General features: G+C 46.1%; 1 protein-coding gene across 2 annotated transcripts in view; it reads left to right on the top strand.

Annotated features, from left to right (window-relative positions):
- ZFAT (zinc finger and AT-hook domain containing) overlaps window positions 1–16,958 on the top strand; it is a 287,697-nt gene extending 270,739 nt beyond the window's left edge. Inside the window, exons 15-17 of one of the 2 annotated variants that reach the window (XM_040355000.1) lie at window positions 549–672; window positions 2,743–2,867; window positions 16,485–16,958. In XM_040355000.1, coding sequence (XP_040210934.1) covers window positions 549–672; window positions 2,743–2,867; window positions 16,485–16,724 — 489 coding nt within the window. In that variant the 3' untranslated portion in view covers window positions 16,725–16,958. Of the gene's footprint in view, window positions 1–545; window positions 673–2,742; window positions 2,868–16,484 lie in introns of both variants that reach the window. The other variant, XM_040354999.1, reaches the window with a different exon arrangement.
- The last annotated feature ends 489 nt before the right edge of the window (window positions 16,959–17,447 follow it).

Here is a 17,447-nt window from a genome sequence, read left to right as displayed (position 1 = left end):
GACATGGGAACGACGGCCATAACATAGGATACGCCTCATACAGCAGGGGTAACTATACGCCGAAAAACGCCTTACGGAAACGATGTAAAAAAATGCGCCGGCCGGACGTACGTTTGTGGATTCGCGTATCTAGCTAATTTGCATACTCTACGGGGAAATCGACGGAAACGCCACCTAGCGGCCAGTGTAAAAATGCACCTTAGATCCGACGGCGCACTAAGATGTACGTCAGTCGGATCTAGCACAGCTTCAGGCGTATCTTGTTTTGTGGATACAAAACAAAGATACGCCGGAGCAAAATAGAAGTTACGCGGCGTATCAATAGATACGCCAGCGTAACTTCTTTGAGGATCTGCCCCCTAATCTTTCTACTGGAATATGCCAAGTGAACAAAGCAAGCCAGTGCCCATCCAAAACTGAAGTATCTTTTGTAGTTGGCTTTTAGACTAGCAAACGATTCTCTAGATGCATGCTCCTTAATCTACGTTTTTTGCCTGCTTGATGTTTATGAAGCCTTCTTTGTGTTTATAATGTGCGACATTCAGCAGCTGGTGGATGTGACCGAGGAGATCTCTACGCAGTTCCTTCATATCGCTGAAGCCGAAGCAGATGCTCGGGGAACGCAGACAGCTGTTGCCGCTCTCCAGGATTTGAGATACACCTCGGAAACCAGTAAGTGGAGCATGAAGTTCATCCTTCCCGGGCCCTCGCATGAATAATTAAGAGTGGGAAAGTAAATATCATCTCTTGTGTATTAGAACTTCAGACTGTTCCACTAGCACCTAGCGCGTGTTGAAGGCAAGTGCCGGATTAAAGTTCACCGTATTTGTTTAGCTGTAAGATGTTTGCTCTCCACATCTTGCCATGCTTCTTCACTTCGCCATGTCCTCCTGACCCTGTCCTTTTCTACTGGCCATGGGTCATTGATACCCAGAGTTAGAGGCATAAGTAGAACCTTCAGTGCCCTGGTGCAAGAAGCTATGAAGGGCCCCCCCTTCCCTTCGAGGCCAGGGGCCTTTACACTGATGCCGGGGCTCTATATTCCTGTCACAGGGTCCTTTTATTATGGTCCTACAGCGGTCCCTTTCACATATTCTTCAGCGAGCCTCCTTCCTGCCATCTTGGACCCCCTCACAGTGGCGGAACGCCAGGGCCCAGTCACTAGTGCGACCTTTGTGACCCTGGTAGTTCCGCCACTGATGTCAGTAGTTTTTCATTTTTTTATTTTATTTTTTTAACAACTTTTTTTTAGGAGCCCCGTTGGGGGACTTTGGTAAAAAAAAATCAGGGGTCTAAATAAATCTCTAAAGTTTCACCTTTGAGACAGAGAAAAGAGTTTGAGAATACAGCCCTCAATACAGCACAGAATGAATGGACAAGGAATAGCTTTGTAAAGAGCTTCCCATTCATTCACAAACTGAAGTATAGTAAACACAATTATTTTATTGTTTTGCAACTTTTTTAGGAGCCCCGTTGGGGGACTTTGGTGAAATATCAGGGGTATAAATAGATCTCTAAAGTTTTAACTTTTAGACAGAGAAAAGAGTTTGGGAATACAACCCTCAATCCCAGTCTCTGCAGCCGTAAATGCACAAAATGAATGGACAAGGAATAGCTCTGTAAAGAGCTTCCCAATCATTCACAAACTGAAGCATAGTAAACACGGTACCAATCATTTACTGTGTCCATTTAGAAAAGGAAGGGGCCAGTACATTTTCAAATGTTCCGGTGACACTTCCCCAGCAACAGCCAACAAAAAATAGGAGGGGGAAGCTGGCAGCGCTGCAGGGGGGAGGGGGGAAAGAAAGGGAGCACACAGAGGCGGCTGAGGTGATGCCCTCCATTTTTCTCCTGCAGCCACTGAATGCCTATGGGGAGGAGAGGAGGATCAGCAGGCTTTCAACAGCTGCAGGAGGAAAATGGAGGGCATTGGTTCCTCTATATGCCACCCCTCCTATCCAATGGGAGCCACTGTTGGAGGTTGTAGGGGATTTTGGAGGGCTCAAAGCTTTGAAACAGACTGGGAAGGACTGTGGAGGCTGAGGACTCTCAGATGGTCTGGGGGCAATGGAAGCCACTGTTGGAGGTTGTAGGGGATTTTGGAGGGCTCAAAGCTTTTAAACAGGCTGGGGGAGGGGCACTGTGGAGGCTTAGGGCTCTCATGGAGCACGATGGACGGCTGGAAGCTCTACAACAGTATTTTTAGTCATTCAATAACTGAAGTGCCAAGGTTGCCTATGCCCTGCTCTGGTGAAAATATTATGTTCAGGACACACTTCTAAGAAATGGTATTCCTAATTGTACTCATTAGTTGTCCACCATCGGCTAAAGGGTAATATTTACCCCTTTAAATGGTGCACATTGATGGAGAAGATTTGCTGAATATAATTTTGTCTTTGTGGCATAAGGTGAGCTTAAACCTAATTTCTGAACATTATTTGTTTTCATATGTGAAAATTGCCATGCAGAAGAGTTGCTTTGTTTTTCTGGAATACTGCAGATGGTCTCACAGATGGCGGCTTTAGAGAAAGCATACACGACGCCGATTAGAGAGAGAGGGGAAAAAAAGAAAGACGTTTATAAAGCCACTTGGTATACAATCATTTCAGATCATGAAAAAAGTTGTGTTTATTTCCTGCTCATTAATTATGTATTTTAATACACTGCAAAGGGCAAAGAGCGCATTAGCAAACTTTATCACTTTGGCGGCAGTTAACTTGTACCTATTGATTTTTCGAAAAGGTGAGAAGCTCGACCCCACCGCTATGAACATACTCCAACAAATCATCGAGTTGGGCACGGAGTCCCATGACGCTGTCGCCTCCGTTGTTGCCATGGCACCGGGAACTGTGACAGTTGTTGAGCAGGTAATTCCCTTGTTTTCACTTTAATGGGATTGTAGTAGACTATGCAGCAATGATGTTTTAAGGGAAGCTACAGTGTGTTTTCTACAAGTAGACATGTTGGCCCGGATTCAGATAGAATTTTCGATTGATACGCCGCGTAAGTTCTAGGAAGCGCCGGCGTATCTTCTTTCTGTATTTAGAAAGCAAGATACGCCAGAATTTTACTAAGATACGGCCGGCGTAAGTCTCTTACACCGTCGTATCTTAGTTGCATATTTACGCTGGCCGCTAGGTGGCGCTTCCGTAGATTTACGCGTAGAATATGCAAATTAGGTAGATACGCCGATTCACGAACATAGTTGCGCCCGACGTATCTCTATGCGTCGTTTTTTGTAAGGCGTCGGACTGGCGTAAAGTTACCCCTGCTATATGAGGCGTACGCAATGTTAAGTATGGACGTCGGGACAGCGTAAAATTTTCCGACGTTTGCGTAAAAGTTTGCGAATAGGGCTTTGCGTAAGTTACGTTCACGTCGAAAGCATTGACTATTTGCGACGTGATTTGGAGCATGCGCACTGGTATACGTCCACGAGCGACGCATGCGCCGTTCGTAAAGAGCGTCAATTACGTGGGGTCATGATAGATTAACATACAACACGCCCACTACCAGCCAAATTTGAATTAGGCGGGCTTACGCCGACACATTTACACTACGCCGCAAGTTCTTTCTGAATACGGAACTTGCGCCCTAAGTTACGGCGGCGTAGTGTATCTCAGATACTCTACGCCCGCCTACAACTTAGACTATTCTTTCTGAATACGGGCCGTTGAATTTTCTTTGATGTCTACCTCAAATGACTTTTTTTAAATGTCTTTTACTTGCTTGGTGTTCCATACTCACCCTCCTTGTATCTAATAATATACACTATATACTGTATATGTTTGTGGACACTTGACCATCACACCTACTATATGACCAAAAGTATGTGAACACCCCTTCCAAATGACTAAGTTTAGGTTTTTCCAGTGAAAGGGTACCTTCAACTCAATCCAACCTTTCTGTTCCATAATGACTGTGCCCCCTATGTACAAAGCCATCTCCGTAAAGACATGGTTTAGTGTGGAGGAACTTGAGTGGACTGCACATAACCCTGCTCTCAACCCTACTGACCACCTTTGGGATAAATCGTGAGCCAGGTCTTCTCATGATTCACCATCAGTACCTGACCTCATATGCTCTGTTGTCTCAATCAGGGGTCTCCTAAATTTCTAAACAAACGGCCAGTTTACTGTCCTTCAGACTTAAGGGGACTGGACTGTGGCCAGTGGGAGTAGAAATGGTCCCAGTGTCAGTGGGAATAAACATTGCCCAATTTTCATGTCCGTGACGGAATAGTACGCCATCATTGGTGTCATTGGGAGGACTTGTGCCCCATTGTTAGTGTCATTGGGAGGAATTGTGGCCTATCATTGGGCCCCATTATTCGTGTCATTGGGAGGAATTGTGGCCCATCATTGGTGTCATTGGGAGGAATTGTGGCCTATCATTGGGCCCCATTATTGGTGTCATTGGGAGGAATTGTGGCCTATCATTGGTGTCATTGGGAGGAATTGTGGCCTATCATTGGTGTCATTGGGCCCCATTATTGGTGTTATTGGGAGGAATTGTGCCCCAATCTTTGGTGTCATTGGGAGGAATTGTGCCCCTATTTTTGGTGTCATTGGGAGGAATTGTGCCCCAATCTTTGGTGTCATTGGGAGGAATTGTGCCCCATCATGGGTGTCATTGGAAGGAATTGTGCCTGGTCTTTGGTGTTATTGGGAGGAATTCTGCCCCTTCATTGGTGTCAGTGGGGAAATTAACGTGGAAGTAAACTCCAATGCATGAATTTTACCTATATCTTCTAATATTGCGTGGGAGTGACATTGTGGCTCTGGCCACTCACACAGCCAGAGTCTGCGAACCCGGAAAGAAAGACCAGGTGAAGATGGAAGCGCCTTCAGCGGTGACATGATATGGAGCCGAGCAGATGGAATACAGGATGCGTAGTGTAACAATCCAGATGGTTAGGTACAGGCATGGACAGCGGTAAGGAGAATGGTTGAGGTGCAGGCAGATGAACAAGAGGCAAGCGGAATCCAAGGATAAGCGGAGGTCAGGGCAGGTCGCGTTCAAGCAAGGTCAAGACAAACTGGATCAATCACAGGTATCAAGAGCAGGAACAGGCACAAAAACTCGGGTAAAACTGCAGATCAGACAGCAATAAACTAGTGCAGCTGCTGCACTTACACTATATTGTCAAAAGTATTGGGATGCCTGCCTTTGAACTTGAATGGCGTCTTAGTCTGTAGGGTTCAATATTGCGTTGGCCCACCCTTTGCATTCGCTCCCTCCCTGGCCACTGTGTCTGTTACATTCACAGTTGCATGGCCAGGAATTTTTGGTACTAGTGATGGGTAAACCCTGATGGGAAATTGAGTTACTAGTTCCTCATTAGGTCTGCTTAATTTTCAATAAACGGCGTATAGCATTGGGGTGGATTCATAGCCGCTATTCAGTCCAATATTGACTTTGAAATCCGCCCCCTGCTGTGCGCTGTCAATTTCAAGTAAAACTGACCTGATGGGGAGCTGGTCTCTCTGTTCCCCATCAGGCTCCGCCCACCCAGTAACAGTCAATTCCCAGATATGGGCCTTACCGTATTTTGGTAATGACATCATCAGAAATCTCGGCCCCTTTGTTTACATTTTGCTTTCAGTCTGGGAATCTCCCAGCCGAAAGCAGAATAGGGGGGGGAATAGAGCATTGTGTGGGAAGTTCTAACATTCATGAGTAAAAAAAAAACTACCCGAATTTGTTGCCCATGTCAGTAATGGCCCAGATTCAGGTAGAATTGCGCTATATTTGCGCGGGCACAGGGCAACGATTGCGCCCACGCAAATATTTTGCAAATATTTTGCGCTGACCTCGATTCACGGAGCAGTAGCTCTGTGAATTGCGAGGGCGCGCCGGCAAAATTGCCCGGCGTAAGCGCGCGCAATGTAAATGATCCCGCCGGGGGCGGGAATCATTTAAATTAGGAGCGCTCCCGAGCCGAGCGTACAGCGCATGCTCCGTCGGGAAACTTTCCCGACGTGCATTGTGGCAAATGACGTCGCAAGGACGTCATTTGCTTCAAAGTGAACGTGAATGGCGTCCAGCGCCATTCACAAATCACTTACGCAAACGCCCTGAAATTCAAATTTCACGGCGCGGGAGCGGCGGCTATACTTTAGCATTGGCTGCCCCTGCTATTAGAAAGGGCAGCCTTGCGCTAAAGTTGCCGTACGGAAACTCCGTACCTGGCTTGCGCGGGGCCCGCGCACGTTTGTGAATCAGTTGGTAGTATGCAATTTGCATACTACACGCTGATCACAATGGGAGCGCCCCCTAGCGGCACACGCAAGAATGCAGCCTAAAATCTGCGAGGCATAAGAGCCTTATGCCGCGCAGATTTTAGGCTGCAGTCGGTGTAACGAGGTTCCTGAATCAGGAGCACTCGTTACACCGGAGCAAGTAAGCAATTGCGCCGTGTAACTTATGGTTACATGGGCGCAATTGCTTCTTGAATCTGGGCCACTGTTACCAACACTGGTAAAAATGCTTGCCTGGATTATGTAGTTGTCCCCATTGAAATGAATGGGAAATGCGGTAAGAATGCAATTACATTTTTGACTCGTCCTTTTTTCACAGATGCAAAACGCACCTGAAACTCGGCTGTGCATATGTGTTTTTGCAACATTTTTGTTACGGAGCAGTGTGACAGGAGCCTAAGGAGGGGAGGAAATAGTAAATTGCCTTCTCCTCTGCGTGAAATTACATTTCTATATACGGTTCTTGTTTGGATAGCGGTGAATCTTCAATTTCTTTTGCGCTGCAATTGATATAGTGGTTGTAGCCGTTCCATGTCTCTTGTCTTGGCATTACACATTCTATGTCTCCGGGATCTGTAAGACTTCCTGACACAGTGTTATCCATGTTTAATAAAGGCTAAATCCACATCTCCTTGGAGTCTCCTTCAGGCTGTCTCCTTCCCCTTGTACAATACATAAGCCTCGTCCTGCTGTACAACAGATCATTGCTGTGTGTTTTCTGAGCCTGAGGGGAGCAGACGTCTCTCACAGAGCGCTGATAACTTCATCACATTGTTTTCATGGAGCGAGATTTATTCCGAAACTGGCGCTCAACAAAATGCTCAACTGATGTACATCGTCTTTGTTTTTATGTGCAACTTTCTCTGTCCTTCCTATTTCTCTTCTCTTTTCTCTCTTCTCTTCTCTTCTATTTTGTCTTTTCTTCTCTTCCCTTCCCTTGCCTTTCCTGCCCTACTCTCCTCTTTTCTCCTCTTCTCTTTTCTTCTCTCTTTTCTCCTCTCTTTTTTTTTTTCCTCGCTCTTCTCTTTTCTTCGCTCTTCTCTTTTCTTCACTCTTCTCTTTTCTCCGCTCTTCTCTTTTCTCCGCTCTTCTCTTTTCTCCGCTCTTCTCTTTTCTCCGCTCTTCTCTTTTCTTTGCTCTTCTCTTTTCTTTGCTCTTCTCTTTTCTTTGCTCTTCTCTTTTCTTTGCTCTTCTCTTTTCTTTGCTCTTCTCTTTTCTTTGCTCTTCTCTTTTCTTTGCTCTTCTCTTTTCTTTGCTCTTCTCTTTTCTTTGCTCTTCTCTTTTCTTCGCTCTTCTCTTTTTTTCGCTCTTCTCTTTTCTTCTCTCTTCTCCTTTTTTCTTCTCTCTTCTCCTCGTCTCTCTTTTCTATCTTTTTCTCTTTCTCTCTTTTTTCTACACATCTCTCTCTTTCCTCATATGTCTTTTTTTAACTTGTGTATGTGTGTGTCTCCTCCGCTATGTCTCCCCCTCCCAATGTATCTCTCTCACTCTGTATTTTATTCTTCCCCCATGCTTCTCTCCCCTCTTCTTCCCGCATCTCTCTCTCTCTTTCCCCCCATATCGTCTAACCATGTCCTTTTTTATCTCTCTCCCTTCTGTGTGTCTTTCTCTTCTCCCCTATGTCTCTCTCTCTCTCTCCCTTCTATGTCTCTCTCTCTCTCTCCCTTCTATGTCTCTCTCTCTTCTATGTCTCTCTCTCTCTCTCTCCCTTCTATGTCTCTCTCTCTCCCTTCTATGTCTCTCTCTCTCTCTCTCCCTTCTATGTCTCTCTCTCTTCTATGTCTCTCTCTCTCTCTCTCCCTTCTATGTATCTCTCTCTCTCTCTCTCTCCCCCCCTTCTATGTCTCTCTCGCTCCCTTCTATGTCTCTCTCTCTCTCTCTCTCTCTCTCTCTCTCCCTCTCCCTTCTATGTTCTATGTCTCTCTCTCTCCCTTCTATATCTCTCTCTCTCTCCCTTCTATATCTCTCTCAAATCAAATCAAATCAAATAAGCTTTATTGGCAGGACCAAATACATGTTAGCATTGCCAAAGCAAGGAAAAGGGGAAGGGGGTAATATAAAGGGGAGGGGGGGGGTAATATGAAGGGGAATGGACATAAGTCTGTGAAAGTCCTCAGGTTTTTCATGTCCCTCTCAGTCGGTGACACGCTGTCACATATTGGGCAGCTGTCTTCGCCATTGGCTCCGCTTCTCCCAGTAGAATTTGGAGTTTCCTCTTCTCTCCTGTAGAGTTGAAGTCCGGGATGAGAGCGGAGAGTCTCTGGAAGTGAGTGTCCCTCACTGATGAGTACTTAGGGCAATGTAACAGGAAGTGTTCCTCATCCTCCGGGACCCCCTGGTCACATTGATGGCACAGTCTCCTCTCCCTAGGCTTGTAGGTCTGTCTGTGCCATCCTAATTCCATTTCCAGGCTGTGGGTGCTCAGTCTGTACAGGCTCATTGTTTGTCTCTCTCTCTCTCTCTCCCTTCTATGTCTCTCTCTCTTCCTTCTATGTCTCTCTCTCTCTCTCTCTCTCTCTCTCTCTTCCTTCTCTCTCTCTCTCTCTCTCTCTCTCTCTCTCTCTCTCTCTCTCTCTCTCTCTCTCTTCCTTCTTTGTCTCTCTCTCTCTCTTCCTTCTATGTCTCTCTCTCTTCCCTCTATCTCTCTCTCTCTCTCTCTCTCTCTTCCTTCTATGTCTCTCTCTCTTCCCTCTATCTCTCTCTTCCCTCTATCTCTCTCTCTCTTCCCTCTATCTCTCTCTCTCTTCCCCCTATGTCTCTCTCTCTCTTCCTTCTATGTCTCTCTCTCTTCCCCCTATCTCTCTCTCTCTCTCTCTCTCTCTCTCTCCTCCCTATGTCTCTCTCTCTTCCCCCTATGTCTCTCTGTCTCTCTCACTTCCCCTATGTCTCTCTCTCTTCCTTCTATGTCTCTCTCTCTTCCCCCTATGTCTCTCTCGCTCTTCCCCCTATGTCTCTCTATCTCTCTCTCTTACCCCATGTCTCTCTCTCTTACCCCATGTCTCTCTCTCTTACCCCATGTCTCTCTGTCTCTCTCTCTTACCCCATGTCTCTCTATCTCTTACCCCATGTCTCTCTGTCTCTCTCTCTTACCCCATGTCTCTCTGTCTTTCTCTCTTCCCCCATGTCTCTCTGTCTTTCTCTCTTACCCCATGTTTCTCTCACTTCCCCTATGTCTCTCTCTCTTCCCCCTATGTCTCTCTGTCTCTCTCACTCTCTTCCCCCAAACAAAGTAATTAACAACAACTGTCAGAAAAGGGTTTGGTGTTTAAGTGATTAAACTTTCCTAATTTACATACAGAAGTCTATTCATTTGATGTAAAAGACAAATTGATACAATGTTTAGACTTAACATTCCACTGATAAAGAATGTTAAAACTTGGCAGACTGCCCAGACTTTTGATGGCTGAGAGCAGAGACAATTCTCTGCATACAGAAGATCGAGAAATACTTTGTCAAGATCGCAACGGGGAAAAATCGTGATAACGATTCTTGGTGATTAATCACGCATATCTAAGCTGAACAGTGACTGCAGCCAATTAGCTGGGTATTCTGATAGCCGTGGGTACCGGGTAGTCAGCACCGGGAAATTCCTCCATTCAGCCTGGTTAGCATGGCTCAGGGAATTCATGGCCAGCTTTAGCCTTCAGTTATAAGAGCTGAAGACATAATATTCATGAGCATGGCCGTGACTGGTTTCCCCCAAAAGCCCAGCTGTGTTTTCTCCTAACCCACAAGGCAGCGGCTTTCATATTTTCCTTTAAATGCACTGCTGATATCAAACCAGAACAGATATGCCAAGTAAGGGAATTTCAGTTGGCACCGCCGCTTATTTCGTGGCCGACATCCCTCCCCGCTATTATTCCCGCAGAGGGGCCTCGGCCCGCGGCTGTTCTATGAGAATGTAAATGAGAATTTTCAGGAGTGAGATGATGTAAACACTGACTTTGAAATGCAAATCTTGTTACAGAATTGTGATTTATCATACTAGAAAGGAAGAAATATGGATCATTTTTGCAGAGCTGACATTTGAAGCACAGCAAACGGAGGGAAAACCTGTTAGTGATTTATATTTTCGTGACAGCGCCTATAAAAAGTATAAATAGATGGAAGGGGGCTCCGTCCCTTGTGGAAATTGTACAGTTTCATGAATTTTAAATGAATACGCACCTGGCATCGCTTACTTTTTACTGTGTTTACATGAAAGAGAGCTTTGACATTAGGAATACATGATTTTTTTTTATACCATGTAAAACAGGCAATGTGAGTATGATATTAAAAATGACACCAAGGGTGTACAAGATGGCACAAAGAGGTTTCTGGAGACGTGGCCATCACACCTCTATGAGCTTGTGGGCAGGACCATCTTTAAGGCAGGGCAAAAGGGGCAGCTGCGGTGGTTCGGTTATCCTGACTGGGCGTCATAAGATGTCCAGCAGGATAACTGCCGGCAGTGCCGATCCTGACCTCCCTGGGGCCCTAAGCAAAATGGAAAATGGCATGTCACATTAAGGTTGAGAAGCGGGTGGGGGGGGGGGGACGCTGCCGACAGTGACATGTCGCATTAAAGATTAAAGTTGAGAAGCATTGGTGTTCTGCTGTCGGAAATGACATCTTACATTAAAGTGATAATCGGGAGGTGCTGACTTTAAAAAGGAGCGCGCAGGTCGGATCCTTTGCGCATGCTCTGAAACGCGTTGTGGTCCCTCTCGGCCTCCGTCCAAGCTGACGCTACATTCCACCGGATGTATTCCCTGCTGACAGTAAGACACTCACCACGGACATAGCCGGCTCCCTCCGGCTCTCCTCGGGTCTCAGCAGCCAAATTTCACCTGGATTTATGGACTAATGCCTCCTTACTTCTTTTCCCATGCAGCCAGCGAGTTGGGAAATGGAGTGAGGGGCCCTTACTCTAGTAATTTGGGGGGCCCTTTACAGCTTTGCGGGGCCCTAAGCAGCTTGCATAGTGAGCCTATAGGGCAGATCGGCCCTGACTGCCGGCGTGTGCGTGTGCCTGTGGGGGCACGCATCGTGGCAATCAATGGTGTGGCATGTCGGTCTGACACACTGATCTTGGTAAAGAATCTCTGATGGAGGCTCTTTACCACGTGATCATCCACGGCTAATCACGATGTAAACAGGAAGAGACGTTTACCGGCCTCTGACAGACGCGAGTAGAGGAGAGCCGTTCGGGGGCTCTCCTGACAGGACGGGTCTGCTCTGATTGTTTATCAGCGCAGCCCCCCTGCGGATGCCCACACTGGACCACCAGGGATGCCACCAGGACCCCCAGGGAAGCCCCCAACATATGGATGACAAGGTATGGCCACCAAGGACACCATAGTGTGCCCAAAATATGCCAATCCATGGCTACAAATGGGGCCAGTCAGTGCCCATTATGAATGCCTGCCAGATGTCTCCTCATCAGTGATGTCCAGCAGTGCCACCCATCGGTGTTCATCAGTGCCCACCTGTGCCACCTATAAATGAATGAATGAAAAACTTGTATAGCGCTACAAATGCGAACTGAATTGCCTCAAGGTGCTTGGTATCCATTTCCTTCTAATTTGGCCTTCAGAATAGATGGGTCTTGAGTTTTTTCCTGAAGGCCTGGTGATTCATTTCCGTTCGGATATCGGTTGGTAATGCGTTCCACATTCGGGGTCCTTGGACTGCAAATCTTTGTTCTGCTTTGGTCTTGTAGCGGGCCTTGGGGATTGACAGCGCTAAAAGCTAAAATTTGGCTTGGGCAGGAAGGGGGTGTAAGTGCCTGGTATTGAAGTGGTTAAGTGTTGGTTAGTACTACTTTAACAGTATACTTCACTGCATCCAGCTGAAATCATGTTGATGGGTAGGTGTGATGGTTGTGCATAGTAGGTGTGATAGTCAGGTGTCCACTAACTTTTTGGTCCTATTGGGGGTTATTTACGAAAGGCAAATCCACTTTGCACTACAAGTGCACTTGGAAGTGCAGTCACTGTAGATCCGAGGGGAACATGCAAAGAAAATAAAAAAAACAGCATTTTAGCTTGTACATGATTGGATGATAAAATCAGCAGAGCCTCCCCTCATTTTAGAGCTTCCCCTCAGATTTGTAGTGCACAGTGGATTTCCCTTTAGTAAATCAGCCCCCACAGTGGCCCAGATTCACAGAGAGCGGGTGCACATTACGCTGCCGTAGCGCAAATAATGTACGCTACACCGACGCAGCGCAGAAAGGCAAGCATGGAATTCACAAAGCCAGTGCTCCCAAAACTGTGCTGTGTTTTGAAGGCGTACGCCGGCGTAGGTGGAGGTGGGCGTGAGCCATGCAAATGAGGCGTGACCCCATGCAAATGATGGGTCAAGCGCCAGACAGATACGTATCACGAACTGCGCGTGCGCTGGGACGTGGACGCATCCCTCTGCGCATGCTCATCACTGCCTAAACTACGCCGGATCACTGCCTACTGCGTGAACGTAACCTACGCCCAGCCAGACACACGTCCAACGTAAACAACGTAAAATACGCCGGCTTGAGTACCCTGGTGCACACCTTTGCATGTCTGCTGCTGGGTTGCACCTCCTTTATGGGGCTTAACTTTACGCCGGACGTACAACTTGCGCGCACATCGCGTAGCCTGCGTCGGGCGCACGTACGTTCGTGAATCGTCGTATTTCCCTCATTTGAATGGCAAATCAATGGGAGCGCCACATGTATCCAGCCTAAATTTGCGCCCACGCTACGCCGGCGTAGGCAAGTTACGTTGGCGGGATTAAGCCTATTTTTAGGCGCATCTTAGTTTGTGGGTCCGGCGCACAGATACGACGGCGCACATTTGCACTTACGTGGCGTATCTTGTTCTACGTCGGCGTAAGTGCTTTGTGAATCCGGGCCAGTGTATCTGTCCGATTTAGAACTATGCCGACACTCACAAGTCTGCCCAATTTCTTATACAAAACATACACATTAAATAATTTATCTGATGTAAAATGGCAAATAATTCCAGCTTTGCAGATCAATTTTCCCAGAAATGTTTTTTTATAAAAGATCCGGAGTAGGAACAGTTTTTTTTATGCTGGTCATACACATTGATTTTACATGTGATCAACCATTTACTCTGACAGCTGAATCGATCAGTCATTGGGATTCAAGAATGATCATTCAATGAGACACAAAACACATTTGCAAACATTTCCCCATGGCTTTTAATGGCAGTTGGAAGCTAGCGTGACTGCTAATGATGCTGATAACAATTGTTTTGTTTTTAACCACTTGCTAACTGGGAACTTATACCCCCTTTCCTGCCCAGGCCAATTTTCAGCTTTCAGTACTGTCATGCCGCGTACATACGATCGTTATTCATGTCATGGAATAAAAACAATGGGCTAGATTCAGATAGCCCGCCGTAAGTTTGTGCGGGCGTAGCGTATCTCAGATACGCTAGGCCGCCGTAACTTAGTGAGACTGGGGCTGGATTCACAAAGAACCTGCGCCCTAAGTTACGGCGGCGTAGCGTAAATTTGCCGGCGTAAGCGCGCCAAATTCAAATTCTGAAGAGGTGGGCGTGTTTTATGTAAATAAAACATTACCCCACATAAATGACGTCTCTAACGAACGGCGCATGCGCTGTCCCTGAACGTATCCCAGTGCACATGCTCCTAATCACGTCGCAAATAGTCAATGCTTTCGACGTGAACGTAATTTACGCAAAGCCCTATTCGCGAACAACTTACGCAAACGATGTAAACAACGCAAAATTTTACACTGTCCCGACGTCCATACTTAACATTGGATACACCTTATATAGCAGGAGTAACCTTACGCCGGAAAAAGCCCAACGTAAACGACGTAAAAAAATGCGCCGGGCGTACGTTTCTGAATCGGCGTATCTAGCTCATTTGCATATTCTATGCCGAAATCAACGGAAGCGCCACCTAGCGGCCAGTGTAAATATGCACCCTAAGATACGACGGCGTAGGAGACATACGCCGCTCGTATCTTAGCCTAATTTAAGCGTATGTGGTTTCCAGAATATGCTTAAATTTACGACGGCGTAAATTCAGAGTTACGAGGGAGTATCTACTGATAGGCCGGCGCAACGCTCTCTGAATCTAGCCCAATGTTTTTCTCGATGTGATTGGTTGTGATTCCTCTCAGGCCTGCCTTGCCTACACACAACCGTTTTTCACGACCAATTTAAAAAATTAAATTTTTCTCGTCATGAAAAACGGTCGTGTGTACGCGGCATTACACTTTGAATGACAATTGCGCGGTCATGCAACACTGTACACATAAGAATTTTTTTTTTTTTGATAGAGATAGATAGAACTTTCTTTTGGTGGTATTTAATCACCACTGGGTTTTTTATTTTATGTTAAATACCTTTTTTTTATTTAAAATTTGGAAATCCGTCCTTTTGCTGTGACAGTGCCTTAATCCCAGGCTGCGGTCCATGGTCAGGGAGTAGGGATAGGCTTTTTGTGTCCTGCCCCCCCCCCCTTCCCCTCCCTTCTTTTTATATTTGTGTTTATTTCTTGCTTGTTCCCCTCTTTTACTTGGATGTCCTAGTTTCTTATTTTTGCTCCTGGGAACTGGATACCCGTAGCTTGTTGGTAAGCGCTTAGACGCGAGTTTCACAACTCGCATTCGGCGCTCTATAAGCATTTATTTCAATTCAATCCAATGAGGAGAGGAATGCTGATAACCGGCAATTCTGTTTACACTGTGATTTAACACAGTTGATCATGTGGTCAAAGGCCACTGTGATTGGCCCTATAGGGTGATCTGTGATCGGCTGTGTCTGAAGGACAGAGCAATCACAGAGCGCACAAAAATGCACGCCCTCCTGTCTACAAACTATGTTTTATATACTGGAATGTATGCAGGTATAGATGCTATACTGTAATGGCAGTGATCAGCGACTGATAGTTTGGCGGACAATCTGGCACTAAGAGACACTGGCTGGAAGGGACAGTAACTGACCAACTGATAATGATGTCTCTAGTGACACAGTGATCAGTGATACTGTACACGGTACTAATGACACTGGCTGGAAAGGTGTCATCAAGGGGTTAACTATGTGTCTAAGAAGTGTTTTTGTGCTGCTTTTACTCAGATCTGCCTGCTTTTTATCCCTGAACTGAGAGTTGATTTCTAGAAGAAACAGACAGATCGCTGTCTATGTACAGAATTCTGTGTGTTTGTAAACACAGAACTCTGTGCTGTGATAGGCCATAGCCGATCAGCAGGTGTACAGCCCTAATCATTGGCTGTAACCTGCTGAATAACACTTGCGGTGTCCAATTGTTGTGGATGAGGCCCTGATACAACCTAAGGGCTAACCCATTCTGCCGTTTGATTCAAATTAATAAGGTGAGATATATAGATCAGACAAAGAATCTACATCTTGCTCACCTTTCAGCTCGGCTCCAACAGGAAGTGACTGGGCTTACCCAGTTCTTTTTTATTATTGGTAAAATGACATCACAAAACATTATGCATACAGATTGGTTCACATTATACATTTTACTCCCAGTTTACCCTCCCCCTGTGTGGTTTGTCCTTGGCATGAAGCCCTCGTTGGTCAGTTCATATAAGGATGGTTTCCGCCCACAAGTCCATTCCTGGGAAGGCTGCACACACATCCTCCTTATAAGTCCACGTGTCATAAAGAGTCCATTGTCAGCTCTGCAAATTTCCTTCCAAGCTGGTCCGAGTGGGAAGGAGGGGGAGGGAAAGGCTTTCCTGTTACAATTGAGGAATTTAGACGGGAGGGGTGGTTTGGGAGTGAGAGCGAAGAGTGGGGGGGATGGAGCTGCTTTCAATACCTTTTGCATCTCCATTTCAAATGGTAACTTTTTACAATGTAATATCTGTTTCTTCATATTTTCAATGCTGGGTTCATAACTTTAAAACAATATCTGATATAAAATCCTCAAGGAAAATAAGCAGTATTGATCATTCCCATACATACATATGCATAATGCGTATAAAAACAAACAGTATAAGGAATATAGGAAAGAGAAACATTTCAGTGATTCTAATAATAAAAATTAGCCTAATTTGAAAATAGGAATTTTAGAATCATCCACCACACAATCACAGCACAGGTCAGCAAGGGGCGTATAGTTACATATAGTTACGTTGCTTGCAGCTGCCACCCGTCCGCAGTCAATGTACTGGCCACACTCCCGATACGAGTTGTTTTTGTAACCCATTCTATCACGTTTTTTTTCCCCCTACAGGTGACGGAAGAAGAGCGATCGGCCAATCACACTGTGATGATACAAGAAGCCTTGCAGCAGGCATCCGTCGGGCTGGGTGAACAGCACCACCTGGTGGTCTCTTCAGATGACGTGGAGGGGATTGAAACGGTCACGGTCTACACACAAGGGGAAGAAGCCTCGGAGTTCATCGTTTATGTCCAGGAAGCCATGGATCCCGTGTCTGATGGTACAATGGAGCACATCTTACAAGAAATATGAGGCACCTCTGGGGAAAATACCCGGACCTATCAGTGCTTCAGTTTACACCAAAATAAAAGTGTTCCCCTGGAACAAAGTCTTACTGTACCTGTGAGCCACTCCGAGCCAAACTGAAGAAGATAATGGAATATAAGTGACTGTCCCGGGGGGCGGAGCCTCCATTTACACTTCCAGTTAAAGCTGAACTCCAGGGAGATATAAAAGGCGTATATGAATGCAGTTCTGTATTCATGAGACATCATTAGATATGTTTTTTTATTTATTTTTAAAATGCGGGCAGTATAAGTACCCCAATTGACCTATTGGCTACTGTAAAGCAGTACAGTGAAACCTTGGATTGCGAGTAACGTGGTTAACGAGCGTTTCGCAATACGAGCATTTTTTTGTATTTTTTTATTTCTGACTCAGTTTGCGAGTGTTGTCTCACAAAACTAGCAGGATTCAAGCCACAGCGGTGTGCAGTACCGCATTTGGCCAGAGGTGCGGGGGCGCCGGAGTCGTTCCGAAATACTCCGTTCCCGAGCCTTTCCGAGTTCAGCCAAGCTGTCTTGAGAATTTTCAGAGGCTCTCTGGCGCCCCCCTCTCCATCTCTGGCCATGTGTGGTATTACATGCCGTAGAAGTCAATGCAAAACAAATTATTTTCGTTACCATTGACTTCTATGGGGAAACTCGCTTTGGATTACGAGCATTCTCCTGGAACGGATTATGCTCGTAATCCGAG

This window comes from Rana temporaria, chromosome 5, assembly GCF_905171775.1.
Source record: "Rana temporaria chromosome 5, aRanTem1.1, whole genome shotgun sequence".
Taxonomy (NCBI): Eukaryota; Metazoa; Chordata; class Amphibia; order Anura; family Ranidae; genus Rana; species Rana temporaria.
The sequence above is the reverse complement of the archived record's forward strand: the minus strand, read 5'-3'. Positions and strand labels throughout refer to the sequence as shown.